General features: G+C 54.7%; 1 protein-coding gene across 4 annotated transcripts; it reads left to right on the forward strand.

The window, feature by feature from the left end:
- The first annotated feature begins 1,866 nt into the window (after positions 1 to 1,866).
- On the forward strand, positions 1,867 to 24,470 carry Trmt44 (tRNA methyltransferase 44 homolog). Of its 4 annotated transcripts, none has more exons than XM_047566490.1 (11): positions 1,874 to 2,759; positions 5,089 to 5,203; positions 7,562 to 7,781; positions 8,977 to 9,045; positions 10,370 to 10,477; positions 10,978 to 11,049; positions 13,910 to 14,016; positions 16,186 to 16,369; positions 17,337 to 17,727; positions 19,748 to 19,864; positions 23,706 to 24,470. In XM_047566490.1, the coding sequence occupies exons 1-11, from the start codon at positions 2,189 to 2,191 to the stop codon at positions 23,933 to 23,935; spliced, it is 2,184 nt and encodes a 727-aa protein (XP_047422446.1). In that variant the 5' UTR covers positions 1,874 to 2,188; the 3' UTR covers positions 23,936 to 24,470. The 4 variants fall into 4 exon arrangements, with proteins under 4 accessions (XP_047422447.1, XP_047422446.1, XP_047422448.1 ...); XM_047566492.1 differs by having other exon boundaries at positions 2,620 to 2,759; positions 7,591 to 7,781; XM_047566493.1 differs by lacking the exon at positions 1,874 to 2,759 and adding an exon at positions 2,794 to 4,998 and having other exon boundaries at positions 7,591 to 7,781.
- The last annotated feature ends 821 nt before the right edge of the window (positions 24,471 to 25,291 follow it).

Below are 25,291 nucleotides of genomic sequence, written 5' to 3' on the forward strand. Positions count from 1 at the left end.
TCCCCTGTTAGCCCGGCGGAATTCAACTGCTTAAGGATAGCTCCCCCACCATCTTTTCTCTTGCTTTCTCTCTCCTACTCACTTTCTTTCTCCTCCTCGCTTTCCACTCTCTAGCGTGCGCCCTTTCCCTTTCCTTTCTCTTTTCCTCTCATTTTCTCTCTTACCCTCCAGGGGGACACTCTGTTTGCTTAATAAACTCCCTTATGTGATTTCCTGTGTCCGGCGTGATTTTCGTGATATCCCTTACGTTGGTGCCGAGACCCGGGATGGGTCCTTCCACTGCCTCTTAAGCAAGTGGAAATCTATCTGATGCCCCAGTGCTCCCCGGACACAGCCCCACCTTCCATTTGCCGGGACGCTCAGTTTTTTGCATGCAACACTGGACTTCAGATTGATAAGTTCCCCCACTCTAGACCGCTTAAACACACCTCTGCTGACCTGAGAAGTGACCGTCGAGTGTCCGGGGCTCTCGAGGAGGCTGAGGGGTGGGGGTACCCCCAGCCACAACTTTAACAGTTACTGCTGGCCCCTATAGTCGGTCTTATCTGCCAGGTGGATTCCTGATTTTATGGTGGAGATTCTCTCTCAGGGTTGAGGCTCATCTCGCGCTTGCACACTCGCACTCAGAAACCCTGATATCAGGTCCTCAACTCTTCTCGGCTTTTTCCTGGCCCCACATTGATGTTCGTGTGACGGCACCATCTATGTGCCGCCTTCTCGTCTCCAGTCGACTACTCTGGCCTCAGGACGCCCTGGCCACAGACTCGGCTGTATCAGTCTCCACCATGGGATCTGGGTCCTCCATTCTGGCAGATTCAACCCTTCGCCTGACCCCCGGCTTAAAGCCATCACTCTGTTTGCTTAATAAACTCCCTTATGTGATTTCCTGTGTCTAGCGTGGTTTCTGTGGGATTCCTTACACCATCAGAGGGACTAATGTATAGAAAGAATGAAGACCCTGTGAGATTTTTGAGATTTCACTAGAGATTCTGCACACCAGGTGCTGGTGACCTTGGATGACACTGGCAGTCTTTGACCTTCTCTGTGACAGCTGCAGGGCAGAAACTTTTAGGGACAAGGTGCTTGTGCTTAGGGGAAGCTATCACCTCTTTAATAACTGCTAACATCCCTTCTAATTGTTTCAGATGGGATTCTCAGAACTGGCTAGGTGGTTCAAGCCTGTAATCCCACCAGGAGGCTGAGGCTGGAAGAGTGCCAGGTTGGAGGCCATCTTCAGCAACTTTGGGAGGCCCTGTCTCAAAACAAAAAGGACTGGGAATGTAGCTCAGTGGTAATGTATGGGTTCAATTCCCAGTACAAACAAAATGAAAAGCCCCTCCAGAGAACACCACAAGGAATTGGTTTAAACCAGCCAAATCTGAGTCCTTTTGGGTAACGCTGTGAACTTTGCTCATTATAACGCTTAGTTCTCCACCCAAGGGAAATTGCCACCTGCCACATTTGAACATTCCAGGCCTAAGAAAGTATGGGCTGGAACTGAGAATGTTCGGCATCAGCCCAACTCTACTAGTTGTGTCCTTTCAAAAAAGGTTAGTATAAGTCTCCCTTAATAAGACCCTCTTGCCCCGTGGGTTTGGGGAGACACTGCTTTGGAAGTTGTCCCCAGTGCTCTCCCTACTCGCTGCATGTGATGACCCTCTCCATGTGGTCCTCTGGCTGCGCTCCCTGGCCCTGCACTGCCGAGGGCGAAGACCCTCTCCACCGTGCTCCTCTGGCTGCGCTCCCTGGCCCTGCACTCCCGAGGGCGGCCTCCGGGTGCCGCTACAAGGTGCCGCTCACTGCTGGGCGAGCTCACAGTGCACAGTTCTCGGCGGCACCCAGGGCTGAGCTCGGACCCAGGCGTAGCCGCTGTCACTCTCCCAGAGGAAAGGGCACTGAGCTGCAAGGAGCGCCGATCTTGCGCGTTCACACACTCGGGCTGCCATCAGCGGCTCCGGGCCGCCGTGCGTGCTCCGCCGCCTCCAGAGCCCCCAGAACCCGGCTCCGCTCAGGCCGCCCCTGGCACCAGCGTGCTGGCGGAGCGGGAGGGAGGACCTGGGCCACGCACCCGTTGGCGCAGCAGAGGCGGCCCGACGTCGACGCGCCGCCGCTGTCGTCACCGCGGTGCGCCACTGCCGGGCGCGTCATCGCGGCGCGCCGCTGCCTGGGCTCGTGGCGCCGGCGCACCATGGCGGAGGTGGGCCGGGTCCGAGTGTGCGACTCCGGCGTGCTGCTTCCGGAGGGCTTCTGGGCCGCGGTGGCCGTGTGGCTGGAGAGGCCGCAGGTGGCCAACAAGCGGCTGAGCGGCGCCCGCCTGGAGGCCCGCGGGAGCGCCGTCCTGCCCCGGGCCGAGGCCCGCCGCCCCGGGCCGAGCGCCGGCCCCGAGCAGGAGCGGCGGGGACCCCGCCCGGGCCCCTCCGAGGGAGACCCGGGCCTGGGATTGGGACCCGACCGGGGCACCGCGGGGGGCGGACGTGAACAGGCCCAGGTCCCCCTACTCTCCGGGGACCCTGGGCAGCCCGTCAAGACTGGACGCGCCGAGGGCGGCGACCCCGCCGCGAGTCTGGCTTCGCTCTGGGGCCATTTCTCACAGAGCCTTGCCGACGGCAATCCGGAGATGCTGGCCTTCCTCTCCCGCCCCGGGGCGGGCTCGCAGCCCGAGGCCCCGCACCGGCTCGACCTGGTTCTCAGAACTGTCATCCCGAAGATGAGCCCTCGGTGCCCACTTAGGGCTCCGAGGAGAGAGATGGTTGTGCAAGGTCAGCGCGTATCTGATAGTGGAAGGAAGAACATGATTAGATTACAAAGTATTCTTTTGAAAAGGCGCTGGAGGAACCTGCCATGGCCGCTCCTTGTCGATTTAGCTGTGAGGTTGTAGGTGTTTGCTTGTTTTTGAGGGCGTGTGTAGAAACGTGTGTCCTCACTACAGAGGTTGGGGTAGTTGATGGTTGGTGTCGGGAGACTCCCGGGAGAAGGTGAGGATGGGCTAGATCTTGAATGATAAAGTACAAGGTTAGTAGTTAAAGAGAGAAATTAAAGTTCAGAAAGTAATCTATGCTGACACATAGATGTGAAAGAGTGTGGTGATTGGATAGATGGGAATCTACTAGTCTCGAGTGGTTTTCAAATTCCAGACATTTAGTTTGACTATCTGTGAGCTTCAGACTTAAACCACTCCCTGCTTCAAACTTTATTCAGCATTGTGAACTTCCTGTTATTGCTGTAACAAATTACTGCACATTTAATGGCCAAAACCAGACAAACTGATTCTTTCACACAGTTTTGTGGTTAATATTTCTGGTGGTCTCTGCTGGCTTCTCTGCTCTAGGTTTCTCTCACAAAGCCAAAATCTAAGAGCTTGCTGGCTTGGCTCTTGTCAGGAGGCTCAAGGAGAAAACCCACTTGCAAGCTCCCTCAGGTTGGCAGAACCCTGTTTTTTATGGTTGTAGAACTGGGGCCCCAGTTTCCTTTCTGGTTGTCATTTCCTAGAGGCCTCTTTCTGGTTCTTTTGTACAGTGCCCTATGTTTCTGAGGCTGTAGTGGTTTTAAATCCTTCTTTTGCTTGGAATTTCTCTGACTTCTCTTCTACCTCCAACTGGAGAAAGTTCTCTGCTATTGAGGACTCATGGGATTAGATTGAGCCCGCTCCATAACCCAGAGTACCCTCCCGCTTAAGGCCTGTAGCCTTAATCACGTCTACAAAGTTCCTTTTGCCACGTAACAGTGTATTCACGAGTACTGAGTGTGGGTGTGGACGCCCGGAGAGACCCTCTGCCTACCACAGGCGGCAGTTGCTGTAGGGGCACCCAACACACACACTCCCAGTGCTTTCTGCCTTGGTGCCTTTGTGACACTTCCCAGTATCCTCCTCCAGGGGCCTCTCCGACCCTACCAGTCTAGTCCAGTCTAGAATTCTTCCAGCTTTTATCAATGTTGTCGTGACAGTCTTCTTGCATTTCCTGTCCACTAGACTGAGAAGATGAGTGAGACAGCCCACACGCCTTCTGTGGCTCTCGCTAGTGGGGGCAGCGGGCAGGCTCCACTTCCTTTCTCTTCAGGAGGTGATTGGTGCCCCCATAAGCAGTCTTGTACATTCAGCTCCTGCTGTGAAGGCTCATCAGAGTATTTTTGTCCTCCGTGGAGTACTGGCAGCTTGGCCTGTATTCTGTTTTGCCATTTATTAACTGTGTGGCCCTGCTTAGGTTATACAGTGTCTGTGTGCCTCAGTTATTGCATTTGTAAATGGGGTAGTAAAATCTCTTAGAGTTGCTGGAATGGTTAAGTGAAGTTTTGCCTTCTAAAGCACTTGGACTAGTTCCTGGCAGCCTTCAGTGCTTAATAACCGCTATTTTTGAAAGTGGAGATGCTCCCAACTTTCATATATGTCTTGGCCCTGCTTTGGGTGAGCTCACAAAGGGCTCAAGAGTAATGTGACGAAGGAACCATAGCTAGTGGTAGCCAGCCAGGGTGACACAGTGGTAGGGAACTGGGTCTGCTGTGGAAGGCAGCAGTTGTTCATACCTGGTTTGTGAAGTGAGGTATACATTCATCTTAACTTAGATTTTGCTAATTTTGCATATTAAAGGTAAACAAACGATTTTAGGGATAGAACTTCATATGTCCAGAGCTCAGATGTCGTCACTAATTGGTAGAATGCCTTAAGGTTAACTTTGGAGTCTGTTGCTCTCCTCTATTTTAATGGGAAGGTGAGTGCAGAGTCCCTGCAAACAGTGAAGACGTCACACAGTTCAAGGCCCTGAGTCCAGAGGCCTGGAGTGATAGTCACTGTCCTGAACTGGCCTCCGGGGGTCATGGTCATCTAGAGCAGTGTTCAGTCCACGTCAGCTCCCTTCCCTCAGCTCCTGGCTCCTGCACCTCCACAGACGACTGTTGAGAACCAGGGCCACGTGCCTCGTGCTTTGCAGGCTGGGCTCTGGCTGTGATGAGACCCAGAACCGTCTCCTGGGTGCCGGGAAGACCTTTGGGCCTGCAGGCATGGTACCACTCACCACTGTCATGCAGCCTCTGGGGAGGCACAGCGCTAAGCAGCGGCAGTCTGTCATTCTTGGCCTCTTTCTTTTTTTCCAGATGTCCCCAATGGAACTGTAAGCTTTTTACCTTTGGAAGAAAATGATGATGGGAACTTAGAGGTCAAGGTGGACAATGTGTATCAGATTCAGCTTCGTCGAAGCAAAGAAGAGTGGTGAGACCCGCACGGCCGACTCTCATGTCCTTGCTTTGTGGTTTCAGTCAGGTCCTTGTCTGGACGGCTGGAGTCTGGGTCATTGGCAAAACTGAGGTTCTGTCCCTTGTGCAGGATGCCTTCAGGGTGCATTCCTGTCTCTTCGCTATTGGGCTGGCCCTGTGTCTTGGGGTCACAACCTGGCTGGAATCTCTAGTCTCTGTGTCCCACATGGCCTTGATGGTCAACACCACCCAGTTTTGACACCAAGTTCAAGTAAACTCCTGTCCTGTTATTACTTTGTTGTTTTTACAACGAGGTCAGGAGGAGTGGATGAAGCTCCCTCTCATAGTGGGTATTCAGAGGTGCCTATTATAAAAGTAGGTTTTAACTAGCCCTTGATTCCAGATGGTATTTAGCCCTATGCAGAGTGTGACATTTCCATTGTATTAAATGAGCAAGTCAACGGAAGGGTGATCTTACTCACTGCTCTTGCACTGAGGCCTTCTAGAAAGCCAAGCTGGTCAGTACCTTCTGAAACATTCTTGAGCTGCCTGGAGAGTGGAGGGCAGAGCAAGGTTTAGAGTCAGACAGACCTGGGCTTCCCCATCTGTGGGCCTTGGTATCTCTCACTCTACCCAAGTGGCCCTCACTTCCCCACCACTGAAGTGGGTCTAGTGATTACTGACCTTTGAGGAGGGCCTGGGCCTCATGTCCATTGCAGGCTGAGTGACAGAAGTGTTTGATTCCCTTGAGGACACCCGCCCTGAAGTCCCTCCTTGTTGGCATTCTCTTTTGGGAACACAGGGGAGGCCGCTCACCTCTGGCATTAACCTGGCATGTACTCATGCAGGACCTTCTGCTGGTGAATTTTTAGGTCACACCTGTCCCCTAGAGGGTATGGAGAATGCACCCAGCAGGGGCCCTGACTGCAGTTAGCACTGAGGGTGAGCTTGTCACATGGAGTCACAGTCGCTGTTCTTTGACAAGCCACCAGAGATTGGCTGGTACCTGTATTTCTGGGTTGGCATTTCCTAAAGTAGCTCCAGGCAGCTGCTGGCATCCCTTTGGGCACAGCACGCTCTGAGGCCAGAGGTTGCTGTGTTCTACGTTGAGTGCAGATGAGGTGGTGTCTGAAGACTCTCTCGGCATGCTTCCTTGTAGTAGGACTGTGTGTTCCTCATGTGCTCGTGCCAGGCCTGTGGGGTGAGCAAGTCTCCGGGAGGAGACAGACGGTGTGCTCTAGTGCCTGAAAGTGCTGGGGAGAAAACCAAAGCACTAAACGTGGCTGTGTTCCCATGACCCTGCGTTAAAAATGGCAGTCGGGCCATGGGTCGCATGTCAGGCCAGCAGGGGAAGGAATCTCTAAGAAGCAGCCTGAGTGAATGGAGGAGAAAGCCATGTGACCTCTGGGGACCTGGGGAAAGAGCATGGAGGTCCAGGGAAGAGCAGGGAAGGCCCTCTGGGCAATGTCAGTCCAGTAGGGGAGCCTGGCAGGGAGCCCGGCCGGCAGCCAGAGGGCAAAGGTGAGCGTCTAGGCCCCTTCCCAGGCCCTCCGGATCTGTGCACCCTGGGATTATGTCCCTTGGTGGGACTCCCATGGTGCTGACCTCATGGTGGCCTGGCTGTCACTGGACTGCCTGGTGCTCACTCTTATCACTTGGCAGCCAGTCAGCAGCCTCTCTCATCCACCTGTCACCTCCCTTTTTGTAGCTTTTTCTCACCTGCCCCATAAGCTTAGCACTCTGTTCTTTAGGGTGCTGCCAGGTTGCAGGCCTTGCAGCATGGGGGTGTCTTCTGGGCCCCCGTTTGTCTCCACCTGCCCCCTGAGGACTGTGAGCTGTCATTCCTTATCAAACGTGGAGAGGGCCTCGGTGTATCTGGCCTGCTAGGAGCAGGACATAGGACAGCTGTGTCCTTGTTCCTGCTGCTGACAGAGGACATGAGAGGCACGCGCACAAGGACCATGCACATGTCCCTTACTCTGATGGCATTCTGGCTAGCATTTTGGAGCCAGTGAACTCACATGGAAATCCGACAGCTGTGAAGTCAGGAGGCCCGAGCCCGGGAGGCTGGCTCACTCTGCACACAGGAGGAGGGCGGGCAGCTCGTCTGCGAGGCCCTCACTGGCCGAGGCCGAGGAGGACGTTTGCAGCTCACAGGAGGAGGAGTCCTTTTGCTGCTTACGTGTGATTTTTTTTTTTTCCCCTCTAGTAGCCAAAACTTTTATGACCACTTTCCGTTCATTTTATGTTTATGTAAAGTTTTTTAGATATAGATATGTGTGTTTCTGCTCTCTTCGTTTGGTGAATAAACACATAATTTAAAAATTAGGATTAAAACCAGCCCTGCTTACTCATATTTTTCTTATTTTTAAAGGTTCATATCTGTTTTAATTTTCTGTCCAGAGAGGTGGCATTCAGATGGAGTTATCTATCCCAAGCCCATCTGGCTTGGCAAAGAACTGCTGGCCAGGTTGGCCAGGTGGTCTGTAGAGAACAGGAAGAGCGAATTTAAAAGCACCCTTTCTCTCATTTCCATCCTGCGGTACAGTGAGGCTTACCGGGAGCTTAAGGAGAAGTACAAAGAAATGGTGAAGGTAATTCTGTGGGACATGTGTGAGCCCCTATAGACAAGGTGATGTGACCAGACCCTGCAGTAGACAAGTTCCGGTGGTCCTTCTGGATCTGTCCAGATGTGACCCCCAGTGTGTGGCTGCCAGCTGCACTCCTGCCTCAGGGCGCCCAGCCGCCAGGCAGATGTGTGACCAAGGGGATTGCTCTTTTTTCTGCATTATTTTTTCAGGAGATCAGAAGGGAATTTTAATTGAAAAATGATTGAACATTGAGTTTATTACTTAATTACCAGAATTCTTTAGAGTGAATTTGAAGATATTTTAAGGAAACATGAAAAGCTGAAGTATGTGAGAACATACTTCCCAGAAAAAAACCAGCATGTCATGGTTCCCTAAGTCATTGCCATCGCTGTTTGACAAGGCACTCAGGAGCCACACCTGCACCATGTCGGTTCATCACACTGGGCTGTGGGTCTCAAGGGTCTGCCTGGAGCTGGGTGCATTCCTTTGCAGAGCCTGGCTATGACCCCGCCCTCCCGCCCCCTACTCAATACGTGCAGGAAGGCACTTCTCGTATTTTTATAGCTTTTAAGATTGTTCACGTGAGCTGGCTGCCCAGAGGGGTGTCGTGTACCATGACTAGAAGTGGAGTCTCGGTGGTGAGCGCTGGCCTTTGGGATTCCTCTCGGGCCAGATTCCACACGCACCTTGCTGACCTCAGCAGTGAGGCTGTGCCCTTGTCCGGTGCCTGTTTTGCCCCTTCTGGGGCACCTCAGTGGTCTGCCTGTGTGTGCCTTAGGGCCCAGGCTCCATCCCTGCTCTGCAGGGACACTGCTGCTACTGAGATGGGCCGGGCCTTGGTCTCCAACCCCTGGCTTCCTCCCGCCACCACCTTGTTTCTTCGTTGTTTTATCCAGATAAACTGATCGTGTAGGTGGGCATTTCCCTCTGAGGTCCGGTTGCCTCACCTATACAGCTTTTGTACATTTCTGCATCGCCCGTCTTGCTCTTGATCATATTGCACCAGACGCTTCCTGTTACACACGTAGTGTGGGAATTGTGTCTGGATGTGAGGCGGTCAGGGGAAGTTCTCCTTGGAGCTGGTTCGTGTATTTCTTGGTGTGACCAGGTCGGTTTGACTCGCGCCTTCTGAGGGTGCCTTGCTGGGAAGCACTGGGAGCCGGACAGCCATTTTCACATGCTCTTGGACATTTTTTAGGTGTGGCCTGAAGTAACTGATCCTGAAAAGTTTGTGTATGAAGACGTGGCTATAGCTGCGTACCTGCTGGTAAGAATGTCTGCCACAGGAGGGCGGGACAGTCCCCACATCTGTAACTACGTTGTGGTGGCCATAGGCTGCTTGCAGGCTTGTCACGTGTGACGGTTTTGCTTTGAGTGGTGCTTTTGTGTTAGCATGAAGCAGGCCAGCTCTGAGGCGGACTGTGGGGTACGGGCTGGCACTACCACTGATCCACACCCCTGCCTCCACCTCTGGGCCTTGGCACCTGTCCCTGGGTCTTTCCTCAGCTAGCTGGCTAGCCAGCTGAATTTGGGCATGCCATTTAACTTAGTAGTTTTGATTTTCTTTTCTTTTTGTATTTTTTTTTTTTTTTTTTTTTGTAGCAGAAATTGAACCCAAGAGCATATAACCACTGAGCCACATCCCCAGCCCTTTTTTATGTTTTATTTAGAGACAGTGTCTTGCTAAGTGCTAAGGCTGTCTTTTTTTTTTTTTTTTTTTTTTTTTTTTTTTGGGGGGGGGGGTGCTGGGGATCGAACCCAGGGCCTTATGCTTGCAAGGCAAGCACTCTACCGACTGAGCTATCTCCCAGCCCCGCTGAAGCTATCTTTGAACTCAGGATCCTCCTGCCTCAACCTCCCGAGCAGCTGGGATTACAGGCGTGCACCACCTCACCCAGCTAGCTTTAATTTTCGTATCTGTCCAATGTTTAGATCATTTTTAGTTTCCCTTCGACTTTTCTCTTAGTTTAGAAGTAGCAGGGTTTCTGATTATCAAAGTATACAAAACTTGACGAGAAAGTGTAAAGAAACTTATTACCACTGCTCTATAAAGCTCGTATCAGAGATGAACACTTAAATGTGGGCCTTTTTTACCCCCCCCCCCCATTGAACCAGGGCCTTGTGTGTGCTGAGCACGTGCTCTGCCGCTGAGCTGCAGCCCCGCCCTGAACTTGACTCCTGCTGGACAGAGAAAGCTTTGAAGCCCTTGCAGCCTCAGGCACAGCAGTGGGCTCACCTGTGTGTCTTTTGCTAGAGGCCCCGGGCTTCAAGTGAAGCCTTACTCTGGGAGTACAGTTTGTAGTCACAGGTGGGATTTGGGTTTTTTGATTACTTTGTGGTACTGGGGATTGAACACAGGGGTGCTGTACCATTGAGTGACGTCCCAGCTCTTTTCATTTTTCATTCTGTAAGAGGATCTCACTAAGTTGCCCATATTGGCCTCAAACTTGACATCCTCCTGCCTCAGCCTCTCAAGTGGCTGGATCACAAGTATGGCCATGGTGCCCAGCCCAGCAGGGATTTGTGTCTGGATTATTCTTGAACAGAGTGAACTACAAGCTAGCTTTGTTTTCTTTCTTCTGTTTCCTTAGATCCTGTGGGAAGAGGAAAGGGCTGAGAGGGGAATGACCGCTAAGCAGTCCTTCGTGGACTTGGGGTGTGGAAATGGCCTCCTGGTTCACATCCTTTGCAGCGAGGGGGTAAGTGTGGCTCTGTGACTTTTGCTAGAGTCTCTGCAGGTCAGGCACAGGGCTCATGACATCTTTTTCTGCTGCTGCTGTCTGAACTTAGCGTTGGCCTGGCTGTTAAAATGGGCTTTTCAAATGTTTTGTGAGACAGAGTTTGTAGTGGTGATTGCTGTGAGCAGGGTGCTCGTGGGACCTGCAGCTGGGATGAGGCGACCACTGGGAGGTGTGTGCATCTCCTCCACCCCGTTCGGGAGTGAACAGGTTGCCCTGGGAGAGCCAAGAGCGTGGCCGGGCTGCAGGAGGAGCAGATGCCGGAGGACAGCCTTGGCCAGGGGCTGTGTGGCTCGCATTCTCTCCTCCTCCCCGGGGCGCTGACGTGGTGGCATTCCTGGACCAAAGCCACTGTGGTCCCTCAGCTGCCCTCCCTGCTGCGCTTCCTGCAGGCCTTGCATCCTTGTGGCTGATTTGTTGTGATGTATTAGAGTAATCTTTGGTTTCTAAAACTATTTCAGCATCCAGGCAGAGGGATTGATGTCCGAAGAAGGAAAATCTGGGACTTGTATGGACCCCAAACTCAATTAGAGGTACTGACTTTGCCCATGCACTTGACCTTGGGCTCATCCTAGCGGCATCTGGTGAGTGAGATGGGAACACCCCACAGGAGATGCATGCTGCACGCAGCAGGCCCAGGAAAAGGCAGCTCTTCTGGCTAGAGCTCAGCGTCCACTCTTCAACATGACCAGAGGGCTGTGGAATCTCAAGTGTCCTGTCCTTCTTCCTTTCTAAGCCTGGTCCTGCCGCGTGCAGTGTGTCTCCAGTGTGGTGTTCCCAGGCCGCCTGGGGAAAAGGACGGGCCTCCTATTCTCAGGTGCTACAAGACTGCCACAGGCTGCTGCTCAGGCATTCAGTGTGTAGTGAGTGCCCAGCCCTCCAGGATCCTGTGGGGTCTGCCACTCAGCCGCTGAATTGCCAGCAGGCCTTTGTCCATGGAGTTAAAGGCGTGATGTGACAGTCAAGAGTCGCATCTGCTGGAGGACAGAATGTCGGTTTGACGTTCCATTCCTTGGAGAGTGGACAGGAGAAGTGTGAGCCCCCTGTGCTCACCAGCCAGCTGAGCCCCTTCCTCCACCCCCAACCCCAGCATGACCCACACCCCATTGAAACAGGCAGCAGGTATCACTTCTCCCATGCCTAGAAAGGGAAGTCTTCAGGACACTTTTTATGTTTTCTGTTGCCTTTTAAAGCTGAGAATGATATTTCCAGAAAGGTCAAAGCGTTGGAGGGAGGAGCTTGCTGTAGCCGCCCTGTGTCTGCTAGGTTTTATTCTAGATTTATTCTTTCCTTCTTCTAGAGGGGTTTGTAATTGCTTATACATTCACACATCACAGTAAGTTAAAAAATATGTGTAAAATCTTAGACTTGAAGACTTTTGGTCAGCTGGCCAGTGTACTGGGGAGGCTCTGTGGATGTGCAGACGCTGGTTTTTACCCACCTAGCAAAACTGACCCCTGACTTGGGGTGAGGTTGATGATCAAAGTGAAAGGATGCAGCTGGGTGAGCTGGGTGAGCTGGGTGTGGTGGCCATGCCAGTAAGCCTAGGAACTCGGAGGACGGATGGGACTTCCGGCCAGCCCCAGCAACTTTAATAAAAATAAATAGAAAGGGTTGGGGTTGTGCTCAGTGGTCAAGCACCCCAGGTTCAATCCCCAATAACGGCGGCAACAAAAAAAGAGCGGCAGCCAATTTTAAATTCCCATGTCCTTTGGGTAAGGGGTTCAAGCAGCCGTGACCCAAGGGAAGACTGACTGGTGTTGGGTGCCCTTGGAAAGTGGGTAGAAGGTTCTCATCATCCATTGGTGGTTCCTAGCAGCCTGCCTCTGGCTCTTCTGGGGAGCCGTCCGTCCTGAGCCCTCAGTCGAGGCCCCTGCCGGGAGAGTTCTGGTTCTCATGTTCTCTTTGCCCCTGAAGCTCAGTCTCCGGGTTGGAACAGCTGACTCTGGTGTTTTGAGGGTGGGGACAGAGCCCACTGAGTTTCAGTCATGCTTTCCGTCCTGAGGACCAGGGTCCCAGGGGAGTGGCGGTGTTCACAAGTATAGTGTTTCTGTATTTCCTGGGAAAGTTCATCTCCCCACGTGGTTGACTGATTGATTTCTGTGAAGTGGGCACTCTAGAAGTTCAAAGATCAAGTGTGTCATACCTGTCTTTTCCTTTAGGAATTTCCTTGGATTTAAGCAAGATAGTGTTGTGATGTTTGCAAACTATCTTAGTTTTGTGAAGCTATGTATGAAATAGGAATGTTGCAATTTGCTCTTCAAAATGCCAGTGAAGGCTTTTCGGAAAGCATTGGGCAAGATTCCAGGGTGCTGAGGCCAGATGCTGCAGTGTGGCTGCGTCGGTTGCAGGTTTAATGAGGTCTCCATTAATTCAAGCCATTGAAAGAGCTAGGTGGGCAGAGTCAGACCCAGTTTGGGTGGCAGTAGAAGAATATCTCCAAAGGCTCATTTTACCTGCTTGTAGGCTGTGCGCTTACTGGTCGAGCAATAGTATTTTCATGCTTAAATCTGTGTGAATAGAAGCACGTGTGCTATTGAAGAACCAGGAAGGCCGGAGGATTTCAGCTCTCCTTTTGTAAACTTCTTGTCTGCAAACAGCCCTTCCTGTGTGGATGTGTTGTGAGGAGCGGCCTTGCGTGGTGAATGTTTGGATGCTTTCCCATGTGCTCTGATTGGGGGTGACAGTTCTGCGCCTTCCCTGGGGATCATTCCGCACCCGCAGAAGACAGGCCATCCTGGTGGGCAGCTAGCCCGTCTTCTCCCACCGCGGGGCGGAGGTTCTGGAGACCGGCTGCCAGCGTCAGAAAGGAGAGCACGCAGGGTCGGCTGGGCGCGGGTGCCTGGCCAGAGGGGCTTGCCCGCTGTCTGAGGGCTGCCAGGAGACACTTGTGCAGCAGGACTGTGGTGTGCACCTGGTAACTCATCTTGGGTTGCGCTGTGCCGGGCTCCCTTCCACGGAGGGCTCTGGGTTGTGTCGCACTGGCGCGTGCCTCAGCCTCAGGCCTGGCTCTTCTCCCTGGCCCACCTCGGGCCCTTTCTTCCCTTTTATTCTGCCAGAGGGAGACTGTTCTTGTGTCCCATCTCTCCTGTAGCTGCTTCTTGGGTTCATATAAAAAGTATGTCCTGAAATTATTAGGACATTAGCACTCAGGAGATCAGTGCTATTCATGTCCCCAGGAATGACCCCAATAGTTGCCAGTGGTTGGTGCCCTTAAGGGCTAACATGGGGCAGGGTCATCACCACCTTGCTCCTGGTGACTGAAGTGCAGAGGGGGCCAAAGAAGGTCATGCCACAGGTGAGCTATGGCGTGTGGCTCCCAAGCCTCTGTCCTGCTGCCTTGGCTGCTCTGTGCTGACTTACCATTTGTCCTTTCTTGTGCTGGTCTTTAAGGAAGACGCGATCACCCCGGGCGAGGAGACCCTCTTCCCTGGTGTTGACTGGCTGATTGGTAACCATTCCGATGAGCTCACACCCTGGATTCCTGTCATCGCGGCCAGGTGAGTCAGGCAGAAGTCATCCTGCTGAGTGGCAGGATGTTCTGTCCTCTAAGCACTCTGTCTAGGGTGGTGGCCATGAGCTGCGTGTGCCTGCTGAGCATAGACATGCAGCTGGTTAAAATGATGGTGTGTGTGTACGTGTGTATATGCATATGTTTAAGTTTAAATAAGTTCCATCTCCTTTACTTTCAAAAATAAAAATCCACAGAATAACCCATGGGGTTCACCGTCTGTCTCTAAGGCCGGCGGAGATCAGAACGCTATTACTCACGCCACGTTTATGCCCAGCGTGCAGAGCGGGTTTTTCTGTAAGCTTTTCTCCCATAACAAAGGCACTCTGTCAGAAGGTGACCTTTGTGGCCACGATGTCTTCCGTGGGGTCTGAGTCTGTCAGAGGTGGGTGCTGGGGCCTCCATGGGGTGGGCTGCCACTCCTAGAGGCTTCGTTGAGGGTCTTCTGAACTGGCCGGAAGGACACCGTTCCCAGGCAGGGCTGGACCTCGTCTGCGTGGTCTTCCTCTGAGCTTCCTCTCCTAGCCGAGGACTCCGAATGTTTAGTCTTGCGTGTTCAGAAGTCTGGAGCACAGTGATAAGAACTGTGGTGGGAAATCACACTTTGCTCTGGTAGTTAGATTTGCATTTTATTGAAGGGATACACTGTGCACTGTGTTGCATTGTTTTTGGAGATTGACTCGGGAAAGGCTGTAATTCCTTTTTTTTTTGTTTGTTTCTTTTAGGTATGTTCTTTTTTTTTATTGTAAACAAATGGGATACATGTTGTTTCTCCGTTTGTACATGGAGTAAAGGCATACCATTTGTGTAATCATAAATTTACATAGGGTAATGTTGTTTGATTCATTCTGTTATTTTTCCCCTTCCCCCCACCCCTCCCACCCCTCTTTTCCCTCTACACAGTCCTTCCTTCCTCCATTCTTGCCCCCCTCCCTAACCTTAACTCTAACCCTAACACTAACCCCTCCCACCCCCCATTATGTGTCATCATCCACTTATCAGTGATATCATTCGTCCTTTGGATTTTTGAGATTGGCTTATCTCACTTAGCATGATATTCTCCAATTTCATCCATTTGCCTGCAAATGCATAAATTTATCATTCTTTATGGCTGAGTAATATTCCATTGTGTATATATACCACAGTTTCTTTATCCATTCATCAATTGAAGGACATCTAGGTTGGTTCCACAATCTGGCTATTGTGAACTGAGCAGCTATGAACATTGATGTGGCTGTATCTCTGTAGTATGCTGATTTTAAGTTCTTTGGGTATAGGCCAAGGAGTGGGATAGCTGGGTCAAATGGTGATTCCATTCCAAGTTTTCTAAGGAGTCTCCACATTGCTTTCCAGAGTGGCTGCACTAATTTGCAGCCCTACCAGCAATGTATGAGTGTACCTTTCTCCCCACATCCTCACCAACACCTGTTGTTGCTTGTATTCTTGATAATTGCCATTCTAATTGGGGTGAGATGGAATCTTAGGGTGGTTTGATCTGCATTTCTCTTATTACTGAAGATGGTGAACATTTTTCCATATGTTTGTTGATTGCTTGTAGATCTTCTTCTGTGAAGTGTCTATTCATTTCCTTAGCCCATTTGTCGATTGGATTATTTGCATTCTTGGTGTAGAATTTTTTGAGTTCTTTATAGATTCTGGAGATTAGTGCTCTATCTGAAGTATGATTGGCAAAGATATTCTCCCACTCTGTAGGCTCTTTCTTCACATTGCTGATAGTTTCCTTTGCTGAGAGAAAGCTTTTTAGTTTGAATCTATCCCAGTTATTGATTCTTGTTTTTATTACTTGTGCTATGGGAGTCCTGTTGAGGATGTAATTCATTTTTTAATATGAAAACATGTTGGCCACGCTGGGTGAGGTGGCACACACCTGTGACCCCTGCTCGGGAGACTCAGGCAGGAGGATCACAAGTTCAAGGCCAGCTTTGGCAATTTAGTGAGGCCCTGGAGCTCAGTGATAGAGCACCCCGAGGTTCAATCCTCAATTCCACCAAAAAAAAAACAAACAAACAAACAAAAAAAACCCATCTGTCCTGAACGAACGAACTCGCCACGTGTTGCCCTGTGCGGCCGCTACGTGGAGGCTTTCTGCTGAGCTGGAACCCGTTGGAGCTCAGGGTCTGTTGTGGGTCGCCTGCAGGTCTTCCTATGACTGCCGCTTCTTCGTCCTGCCCTGCTGCTTCTTTGACTTCACGGGGAAATTCTGCCGCAGGCAGAGCGGGAAGACGCAGTACCGAGAGTACTTGGACTTCATTCGGGAAGTGGGGCTTTCCTGTGGCTTCCAGGTGGAGGAAGACTGCCTCAGGATTCCGTCCACCAAGAGAGTAGGTGTGGCTCTTGCCCTGGGCGGTGTGCCGTGTCTACGTGGGAAGCTTGGGGCGGGCACAGGGTCCTTGCTGTGGCCCTCAGAGCTGCTCTGGAGATGGCCTCAGGTCTCGTCTTCAGTCTTCAGCGTCTGTGTGCTGCTGTCCACTTGTCCTCTGTGGGCAGGTCCTTGACTTTTGAGGTGGGTTGATTCTTGGAACCTGCTCGGGTTTGGGTCACTGGCAAGGCAGAGGCCCCACGGTTTTGCTTTTTACATCTGCTGTTCTGTCACCTGTCATGAGAGACAAGGACTCTGGCTCCATCTCTGCCTGGGTGTTCTTAGAGCTGAACGTGTGCCGTGTGCGGTCCCACCGCGGTGCAGCCGGGCTGAAGGGGAGGCTCTGGCGTAGCTGCGACCGGCCTCTGGTTTTAGTGCCTGGGGACAACGTTCGGACCGAGGCGCTGCACGGCCACCATCCTGGGCCCAGCCTCGCTCAGACTCCCAGGAGGAAGGAAGCTGTCGTGCTGGGCGGCACCGAGCACTCGCAGGCCTGTGTGTCCTTGCTGCGGCGGGGCGACATCAGGTGTGTTCTCTCACAGTGCCCGTGAGCACTCTGAGTGGACGCGCTTCTGCTCACGGGGCAGCTGTGGTCGTCCACCAAGGGTGGGCCCGAGTGCTGTGTCTGGAACAGGGCGTGCTGCCAAGTTAGTTGTTAGTTTTTAGGTCATGTACATTAGTGTTAGTTTTTAAAATAAGGACTTTTGTGCTGGCGGCGTATCTCCATGGTAGAGTGCTTGCCTGATGTGCAAGAGGCCTGGGTCCAGTCCCCAGCACCGCCAAAAAAATTTTCATAAAAGGATTCTTTTCATGACAGATGTCTAAAATTTTTATGTGGTTTGTACTCCAGAATAAGGAAATTCTGTAGGTAGAGAGGTGTTGGAGTATGCGACCCCGCTAAAATGCTTACCCTGCTCTCTTAAATGCAGGTCTGTCTCATTGGAAAATCCAGAACATACCCCGCCACTGGAGAAGTGTGGAGGGATGAGCAGAGGACTCAGTACATTCGCAGTAGGCAGGGCTGCCCCGCGAGCCTGCCTGAAGGGGGGCCTTCCCCTTCTGCACCCCAGGTTGCTGCTGACGGTGCAGGCCACCAAGATGTCCGCAGAGCTGCCTGTGGAGCCGGGGCCCCGGCCACAGGACTCTGGCTGCCTGGGTTCCACCCCAGGGAGAAGGCCGAGCCTGTGAGGAACTGCGCTTCCCTTCCTCGAGATTTTATTGACCAAGTGGTTTTGCAAGTGGCAAATTTGTTGTTAGGTGGAAAGAGATTAAACACGGGAAGTTCCCAGGAGGGGATCCTGAAGACCTGGAATGGAGGAGGTAGGCCATCCACACCCCAGGGCTGCCGCACTCCTCGGGCTCACCAGCATGCATTGTGGGTCCTTGTAGTTCAGTGCACTCGAGAAGGTGGTTGGTGGTGAACGGCTGTAGTAAGCTCACTCTTCGGAGTCTTCCTCATAGGTCCTGTTAACACGAGGGACTTGGCATGCTTCTGGGGAGGAAGGCTGAAGCTAGTGGGTAGTAGCCTTGAGCTCTACTTAACCTGGGCCATGTGCAGGTTCAGAGGCCGGGGCTGCTCACTCTCAGCCATAGAAATGATACAACCAGAAAGCAGGGGACCGAATGCCAGAAATGCACTGTTCCCTTGAATATCCAGCTAGAATTTAGAAATATTTAAGATTTGAAATTCTCCTTAAAAATTCTCAAGATAACAAGAATCCATTCTGATCAAAGTAATTGCATCTGATTGTTTCATTGTCTGAGATTAGTGGCATTTGAGAGAGACAGGGGCCAAAGTATGAGCTGCTGTTATGTTTACTTATTGTTTTATTTTTATTTTTATGGTACCAGGGACTGAACCAGGGGTGCTTAACCACTGAGCTACATCCCATCCCTTTTTATTTTTTATATTGAGACAGGATCTTGCTAAGTTCTTTCCGGCCTTGCTGAGTTGTCCAGGCCGACCTTGATCTTGAAGTCATCCAGCCTCACCTCCTAGATTGCTGGGATTACTGGGGCGTGACACTGCACCCCGCTTTTGTTCTTTTTATAAAGTTGATTCTCCTGCTTGAGCTGGTTTTCCCTGCAGGGATACTGGCTGCCCACCAGGGGGCAGTGTGGGGCTGTCTGCTGGGGTTGGAGCCTCAGACCTGCTTCTCCGAGTCTTGGGAAGCTGGAGGAGAGCGAGGAGCCCTTTCCAGGACACCCTTTCCCTGCACAGCGCGGAGCTGGCTCCTGCCCATGTGGGGGCAGTGGCTCCTTCCTTGACCAAGTACCCTCTCACCTGCTGTCCTCTGCTGCATGTGATACAGCAGGACCACATCTTGTTCCCCTCCAGAAAGTGTCCAAACAGGACAGCCTAGTCAGCAGAGCTCTGCAGGGCACCAAGAGCCACCATTTGGCCAGAGTGGTTCTGGTCAAGTGACTGATTTGGCAGCATAACTTCCGACCAGCCTCCAGGTTCCAGGGCCTTGGGTGGTTCACTGAGTGGGCACAGACAGGGCTGAAGCAGGCAGGGCGGCCAAGCACAGGGCGGGAGTGGGTCTGGGGTGGGTCTGAAGGTTCTGAGTGCAGTGAGCAGTGGAGAGTCCTGGTGCAGGGCAACCTTTACAAACCCCAGAAGAGACATGACCTGGGAGGTTCTGGTGAACAAAGAGAAACCGCGCCAGACTTAGAGCCGACTTGTGGTGGGCCCAGGTCCTGCCTGCCACGGAAACCTTGGAGGCCAGGTGCTGTCACCCCAAGGCTAGCTGGAGGCCTCAGGTGCCTCCTGGGTTGAGAAGCTGCTCCCCCGGGAATGGGTGCACCCTGGGTCTCTTGGCCCACAGGTGACTGCCAGCTCTTTTGGTCCTTGCCGTTCCTGTCTGCGGTGCTGCTTCCCGCCTCACACCCCCGCTGTCCGTGCTGCAGCTGGCCCACCTAGAGCCCTTGCCTCCAGGGCCTGGCTGGCAACTCTGGCTAGAGCAGCCCAGGAAGGCTTGGGCAGCAGGCCGTGCCCCTTGCCCTGCCTCCCTGACCATTCTGTTTGTGGGGCACCAGGGAGGAGGGACCCAGCCACCCCCAGACTCTGGCAGTCACTCAGTGCTCAGCCTACACAGGACAGTAGGATCCTGGTCCTGCACAGCCTCGCGCTGTGTCTGTGCAGCTCGGGTGGCAGTACCCCTGATCCCACGGTTCCTGTTGTTGTGAGGTGTGGATCCCATTAGACCAGCATAGGGGCCGCCTGCTGGGCTCTGAGGAATTTGAATCTGCAGGAGGGACTTGAACCAGGACCCAGTGGCGGCTGCCTGGGTGCAGTTTTGTAATGTCCTGTTGTTGGGGAAACCCTACTTCTCTACAGAGAGCCTGTCATTGACGGAAGTGGCCAAGGAGCTGGACAGGGAGACGCTGCAGAGGCTGAAGCGCGAGTGTGGAGGCCTGCAGACGCTGCTCAGGAACAGCCACCAGGTGTTCGAAGGTGAGGGCTGGCTGGAGCACCGGGCCGCGGGTCCTTCAGGCAGGGCTTGGCTTCCCTGTTCTTCAGCTCAGTAACTGCATCATCTCAGGGAGCGGGCACTTTCTGAGGACCTGGGCACGGTGTGAATTCCCTGTGCCCACTGGGCCCCTCAGCAGCCTCCTACCCTTGGATGCTCTTGCCTCTAGTCCTGCTTGGGCTGCCCCCCGGGCCCTCCTCTCTCCAGGGTGTGCTCACGGCCTTTCCTCAGCAGAGCAGGAGCCCTCAGAAAAGTGTGCTGTGTCTCGTGCCCCCTGCAACAGCCGCGGGGGCTGCTTACTGTCTGCTCTGTCTCTGGCCCCCTGCACCGGAAGCACCCAGAGCACAGATCTCTGCGGTGTTGCAGCATGCAGGGAGATGGACCAGGGCCCCACTGGCCCGCAGGGAGGCCTGATTGGCAGGCGGCACCTGAGCTGGGCTGGAAGGAGAACAGCGTCGGGGGTTGGGGGCAGGGATAAGTATTTGGGGCAGAGGGAACAGTGGGGTGGGAGCCGGTGGGCTGCAGCTGCTGTGACCGGAGAAGGACGGGCCGCGGACTGGCACAGAGTGAGGATGCCCTCGTGACGGTGGGGAGGAGGGGCCTGGCCCAGGCCTCAGCGGTCACTCGTTGCCGTGAGGGTCCTGTGCAGCGCTGAGTTTAGTCTTCCCGGGGCCTGGCTCCCCGCTAGTCACAGGAGGAAGTCACCAGCTGCGTGTGAACCGCACTGGTAAGTGGTTAATGCTAGGAAGCAGCTCTTTCGCTTGGTACTGTTTCTACGCAATGCCCTCCTGAGGGCCCGGCAGGCGAGTGCCCCCATCTTACTGTTCTGTGCGCAGCCCAAGATTTGGGACAGGTGGTCAGAGCAGCTCAGGTTGGTGGTGAGGAAGGCCTTGCAGGGACACGTGGCTGGTACCTCAGCCAGCAGAGCCTAGACCTGAGGAGGGCATGCCGCCAGCTCCTCCTCCCTGTCCCCTCTGTGCGTGCGTGTGCACACCTGAGAACCCGGGGCACACTGCCTGTGATGGTCACACCTGCCTGTGTCAGAGCGGTGTGCACTGCCCCGAGTTTGCGCTGGAGCCGGGCGTGCACACCGCCCACGTGTGAGTGGGCCAGACCTGCTCACACAGCGCTGCCTTCGGTGGCCCGGCTGCTCAGGTGGCCGACCTTGGTTCTGTGTAACTGGACTTCCCATGGGGTAGCCTGGCCAGTGCCCTGGAGCCTGGGGCTGGGGGTGGGTGCGAGCCACATCCCTGGGAGGGCTTGTGGGAACCCCAGGTCGCTGTGCAGCAGGTGGGGCGGCTGTGCCTGGAGCCGCTCTTCCTTCCCGAAGCTGCAGCGTTGCCTGAGCCGGAGGCTGCTTTCTTTTCTGCACATGGTTTTCTTTGACTTTCTAAAGGAGTATCTTCTTTCCGGTATAAACATTATAAAGTTGCTTTTCTGTGCAGTTCACGTTGGGGGCAAGATTATTTTTGGAATCACTTCTGAGTAGGCGGCTTGGGGATTGAGCGCCAAATAAACATTCTTTTCTAGTCATGCAAAAAATATGCGCTGAAGCTGGGTCTTATCTCTCTGAGATTTTGTTTTACTTTTCAGACCTCTGTGGCTGCTCTCGAGAAAGGCTGTGAGAGCGGAAGGGCACACTTTTTCTTGTGACTCAGGTCAGCTAGTGCCAGCCCCGCCGGGTGCCCGTGTCATGCTGGGGCTGCAGCGTGGCCAACACGCTGGAGCCAGGGCCGGGCTCGCATCCAGCTCCCCCAGGCTGCCAGGGCCCGTGTGGAGCACACGCACTTGGTGCCATCCGACCTGCCCCCAGTGCCGCTGGCCTTCCCATCTCTAGTGGTGGGCACAGTTTGGGGGACGGGAACTTGCCCAAGGGCTCCCCGCTGGTGAGGACCCTGGTGCTGGCGCTTCCGCAGCCGCACGTGGCCTGGGCTTCCTTTCTCCCCGCGCTGCGAGCAGGGAGGAGGGCAGCGGCTCCAGCGCTGCCTTCAGACACCCCGAGGGCGGAGGGCGTCTTCCCAGGGTGCGCTGCGGGGCGGAGCGGATTTTGTGTTGCGGTTCTGTTTTAAATCAGGACCACATTTCTGCAGGAGGAGCACTGTTGGTGGTCTGACTTGGGACCCGGCTGGAGCATGTGCCCCTGGAGGGCCGCCCCGCTGGTGCCTGGCACTCGTCTGCCCAGGATGGGCGCTCAGGTGTCAGGAGGGGTGGCAGCAAGCTGTGCTGTTGTGGGGTGTAGACCAGGAGCATCAGTGGTACTGGCCGTCCTCTCCCCCTCTGGGGCCCCTCTGTCATTGATGCCCACTGCTGGGCCTTGGGCATCCTGGCTGGCTCTGTATTTCCCTGGCTACAGGATTAACACCATAACCCAGTGAAGTGGGTCTCAGTTCACTGCGCTGCCCTGGGAGGGCCCACTGGGAGGAGCCTGCCTGGGGGTTGCCCAGGCCAGCCCAGGCGGGTGGCCTCCATCCAGACCAGAGACTGTTCACTGTCGTGGGCCCCCTAGGGGTCTGGTAGCTGCTTCTGCCTGCACCAGGGCTCCTCCCAAGCCACTTCGGTGGTCCCCAGTGGCTGCACTGTGCAGCGTCCTGGAGCTGCCCTGACCCGAGGGCTGCTTGGTCTGAAGGTTGGGCATCCTGACGAGACTCCTTTCCGCCCCTCGGTGCAGCAAGGCGCCTCTGGTGACCTCCTTTCCCTGGTTTCAGTGGAGAATGTTTACTGAGTGTCCCTTGAGGGCAGACAGGTGGGCTGGCCCTGCAGAGCATGGGGCTCAGCTGTGGAGGCAGGTGGGGGCCACATACCTCACTTTCAGGTTCTGGACGTGGGTGGCCAGACTTGATCAGGAGGAACCCCATTCCTGTCAGCTTTCCTGTCTGGGCAGGCAATTTCCGGTGAAAACTCGGTTGTAGAGTGCTTGCCTTGCAACCACAAGGCCTTGGGTTCAGTCCTCAGCACCACAAAAATAAACAAACAAACAAACAAAAAAGAAAACTAGAAAGGGTTTGGTTGCTTTGGCTGCAATCATGTGGAGCTGGTGGCTTCTTGAAATGAAGCAGCCAAGCAGAAGCCCAGGGGAAGCCTCAGCCTGACCTGGGTGGCCTAGTCTGCAGCCCTGCTTGCCCATCGGCCTACAAGCAGACTCTAGTGGCCTGCAGCTGCCCTCCCTGGCCACACCCCCATGCCCCCACCCCACCCCTGCACTCTGAGGTCAGCTCTGGCTGTCCCGGGTCCCTCTGCTGCAGGCCTGGTGTCTCAGGCAGGCGTCTGCATGAGTGTGCTTGGCAGGGTCAGCTGCCCTTACCTCGGGGTGTCCAGGCCGGGCACCCCCATCACCACCATGGGCATCTGGAGGGGCTTGCACACAGTCCGACTCAGGCTGCCCAGAGGGGACCTTTACCTCCCGCCTCCCCTGTCTTCGGTTGGTGATGCTGACGTGTCCTTGAAGGCCAGCCCCAGCACAGATGCCTCCTAGTGTTTCCCCTCAGGGACCCGGTCTGCAGCGCCCCCTGGAGGGGGTGGCGGGAGATGCCTTCCCTGATGCTCTGCAGGGCCCATCGTGCCCCTTCCTCACTGGCTGGTTCTGGAGCAGTCCCAGGGGTGCGCTCCGCCCCTCACCTCTCCTCTGCTCACCAGGTCTTCCTGGCCTCTCCTGCTTGATAACCCACTGTGCACCCAGGTCCTGCCCACAGGGCACCACCTCCCAGGAGAATCTTGGTGCACATCCCCTGCATCCCTGGCCCTGCATCCCTGTAGCAGTGCCACCCCTCAGTGGACTTGCGACGGACCCCCATGAGTGAGAGGGCTTGTCTGTGTTCCACACCTCAGTGCTGAACGGGCGAGTTCACATCCGAGACTGGAGACGAGAGCTGCAGAGGGAGAGGCGGCCTGACGACAAGCGGAGCCCGTCCTCTGAGGCCTTCAAGACTCGCATCTGCTGGTTCTTCACCCACCACCCTGATGGCTGCGTGCTGCCCTCTGCCTGTTGCCCATTTGCCCACGGGCCTAAAGAGCTGAGACCACCCCGGACCTCCAAAAAGAAAAGGCAGGCCCCCTGACGGCCTGCACTGCGCCGGCCCTCTTCCTGCCTTCCTGCCTTCCTGCCGATGCCCTGGCAGTCAGCCGCTCCCACAGAAGCCAGCGGAGCTGGCCGACTCAGGACACCCGTGGGCCCACCCGCACCGAGCCTTGCCACATCCAGTGGCAGGCTCTCAGCACGTCTCCTTGAGGGCCAGCTGGGGAGTCCACTCAGACCCTTCTTGGGCAACTGCTGACCAGGGGGGCTGCCACACCAGCCTCTGCACAAGCACAGGCTTCCCCAAGGGGCAGCAGGCGGCCCAGGCCAGCGCATCACACGCAGATGCACTGCCGGGCTGTCACCTTCTGCTTTGAAAAGGCATGAGCCCTGGTGTTCCCAGAGCACAGCAGTGCCACAGCCCTTCCCTGGGCCCTGCTGGGTGGCCCTGAGATCAAAAGTGGTTCCTGTGCAAGGTCAGAATGTAACTGCCTCCTCCTGTCCTCCCCGGGCCTGTCCCCGCTGTGTTTTGACATTCTTTTGATTCCTTCCAGGAGCGCAGCCTGTGTTCTCCTTTACAGTTGTGTCCGCAGTGTGCATTAGCCGTCTCTCTCGTCACACACAGGGCCCCTTGCCTTCCCACAGGCGTGTTCTGGGGACCCTTGCATGAGGGGTGTTGCCTGTAGTCTAACAGTGGCGTGGCTCACTGCGAAGCTCGCCCTGGGCACTGCCAGCGCATTCCAGGAGGCCTGGATCTCAGGACTGTGTGCCAGGCGTGCCCCCACGGCCCTGCAGTGCCCGGGAGAAAGCTGGTGGGCTCGCAGGCTGCAGTGGAACTGCTCCCGTGCCAGGGATGACTCAGGCCTGTGTAGGTGACGTGTCTGTGACCTGGGCCCTGGGAGCAATCCCAAGGCAAGAGCTGCGTCCAGTCTCACAGCTGCTGGAGCTGGGACCAGCCGGCAGGGCCCCCTGAGACGTGCTGGCCAGACGGCATGCGGGTATGGCGGGTATGGCGTGGACCACTCACCCCTCACCCTGCCTGGGTAACGCGCCGGCTGCCCTCCATGACGGGGAGCGGGTCTTCAGGAGGTTTCCAATTAACAGGCCGTTTGATGCCAGTGCAGCCTGGCAATAGTTTGTGTGTGAAGGGGCCCTCGAGTGGCACCGTTTGGACATCGCTGCCCTGTGGCCAGGGTTACAGGCAGGCTGCAGCAACTCTGGCTGTCTGTCCTGCAACTCTGGCTTTGTTCCGTCTCACCCTGGGCTGCAGTGGCAGGAGCATCTGACTGCCAGGCAGCAGCTGCGGTAGAAGGTAGGAAAGGGCTCTGGGGCGCAGTGCCAGCCCCGCAGGGGAGTGGAGAGCCCTGAGGGGAAGGGAGTCACCTGCAGAGCTGGGTGC

Source organism: Sciurus carolinensis, chromosome 10 (genome assembly GCF_902686445.1).
Source record: "Sciurus carolinensis chromosome 10, mSciCar1.2, whole genome shotgun sequence".
Taxonomy (NCBI): domain Eukaryota; kingdom Metazoa; phylum Chordata; class Mammalia; order Rodentia; family Sciuridae; genus Sciurus; species Sciurus carolinensis.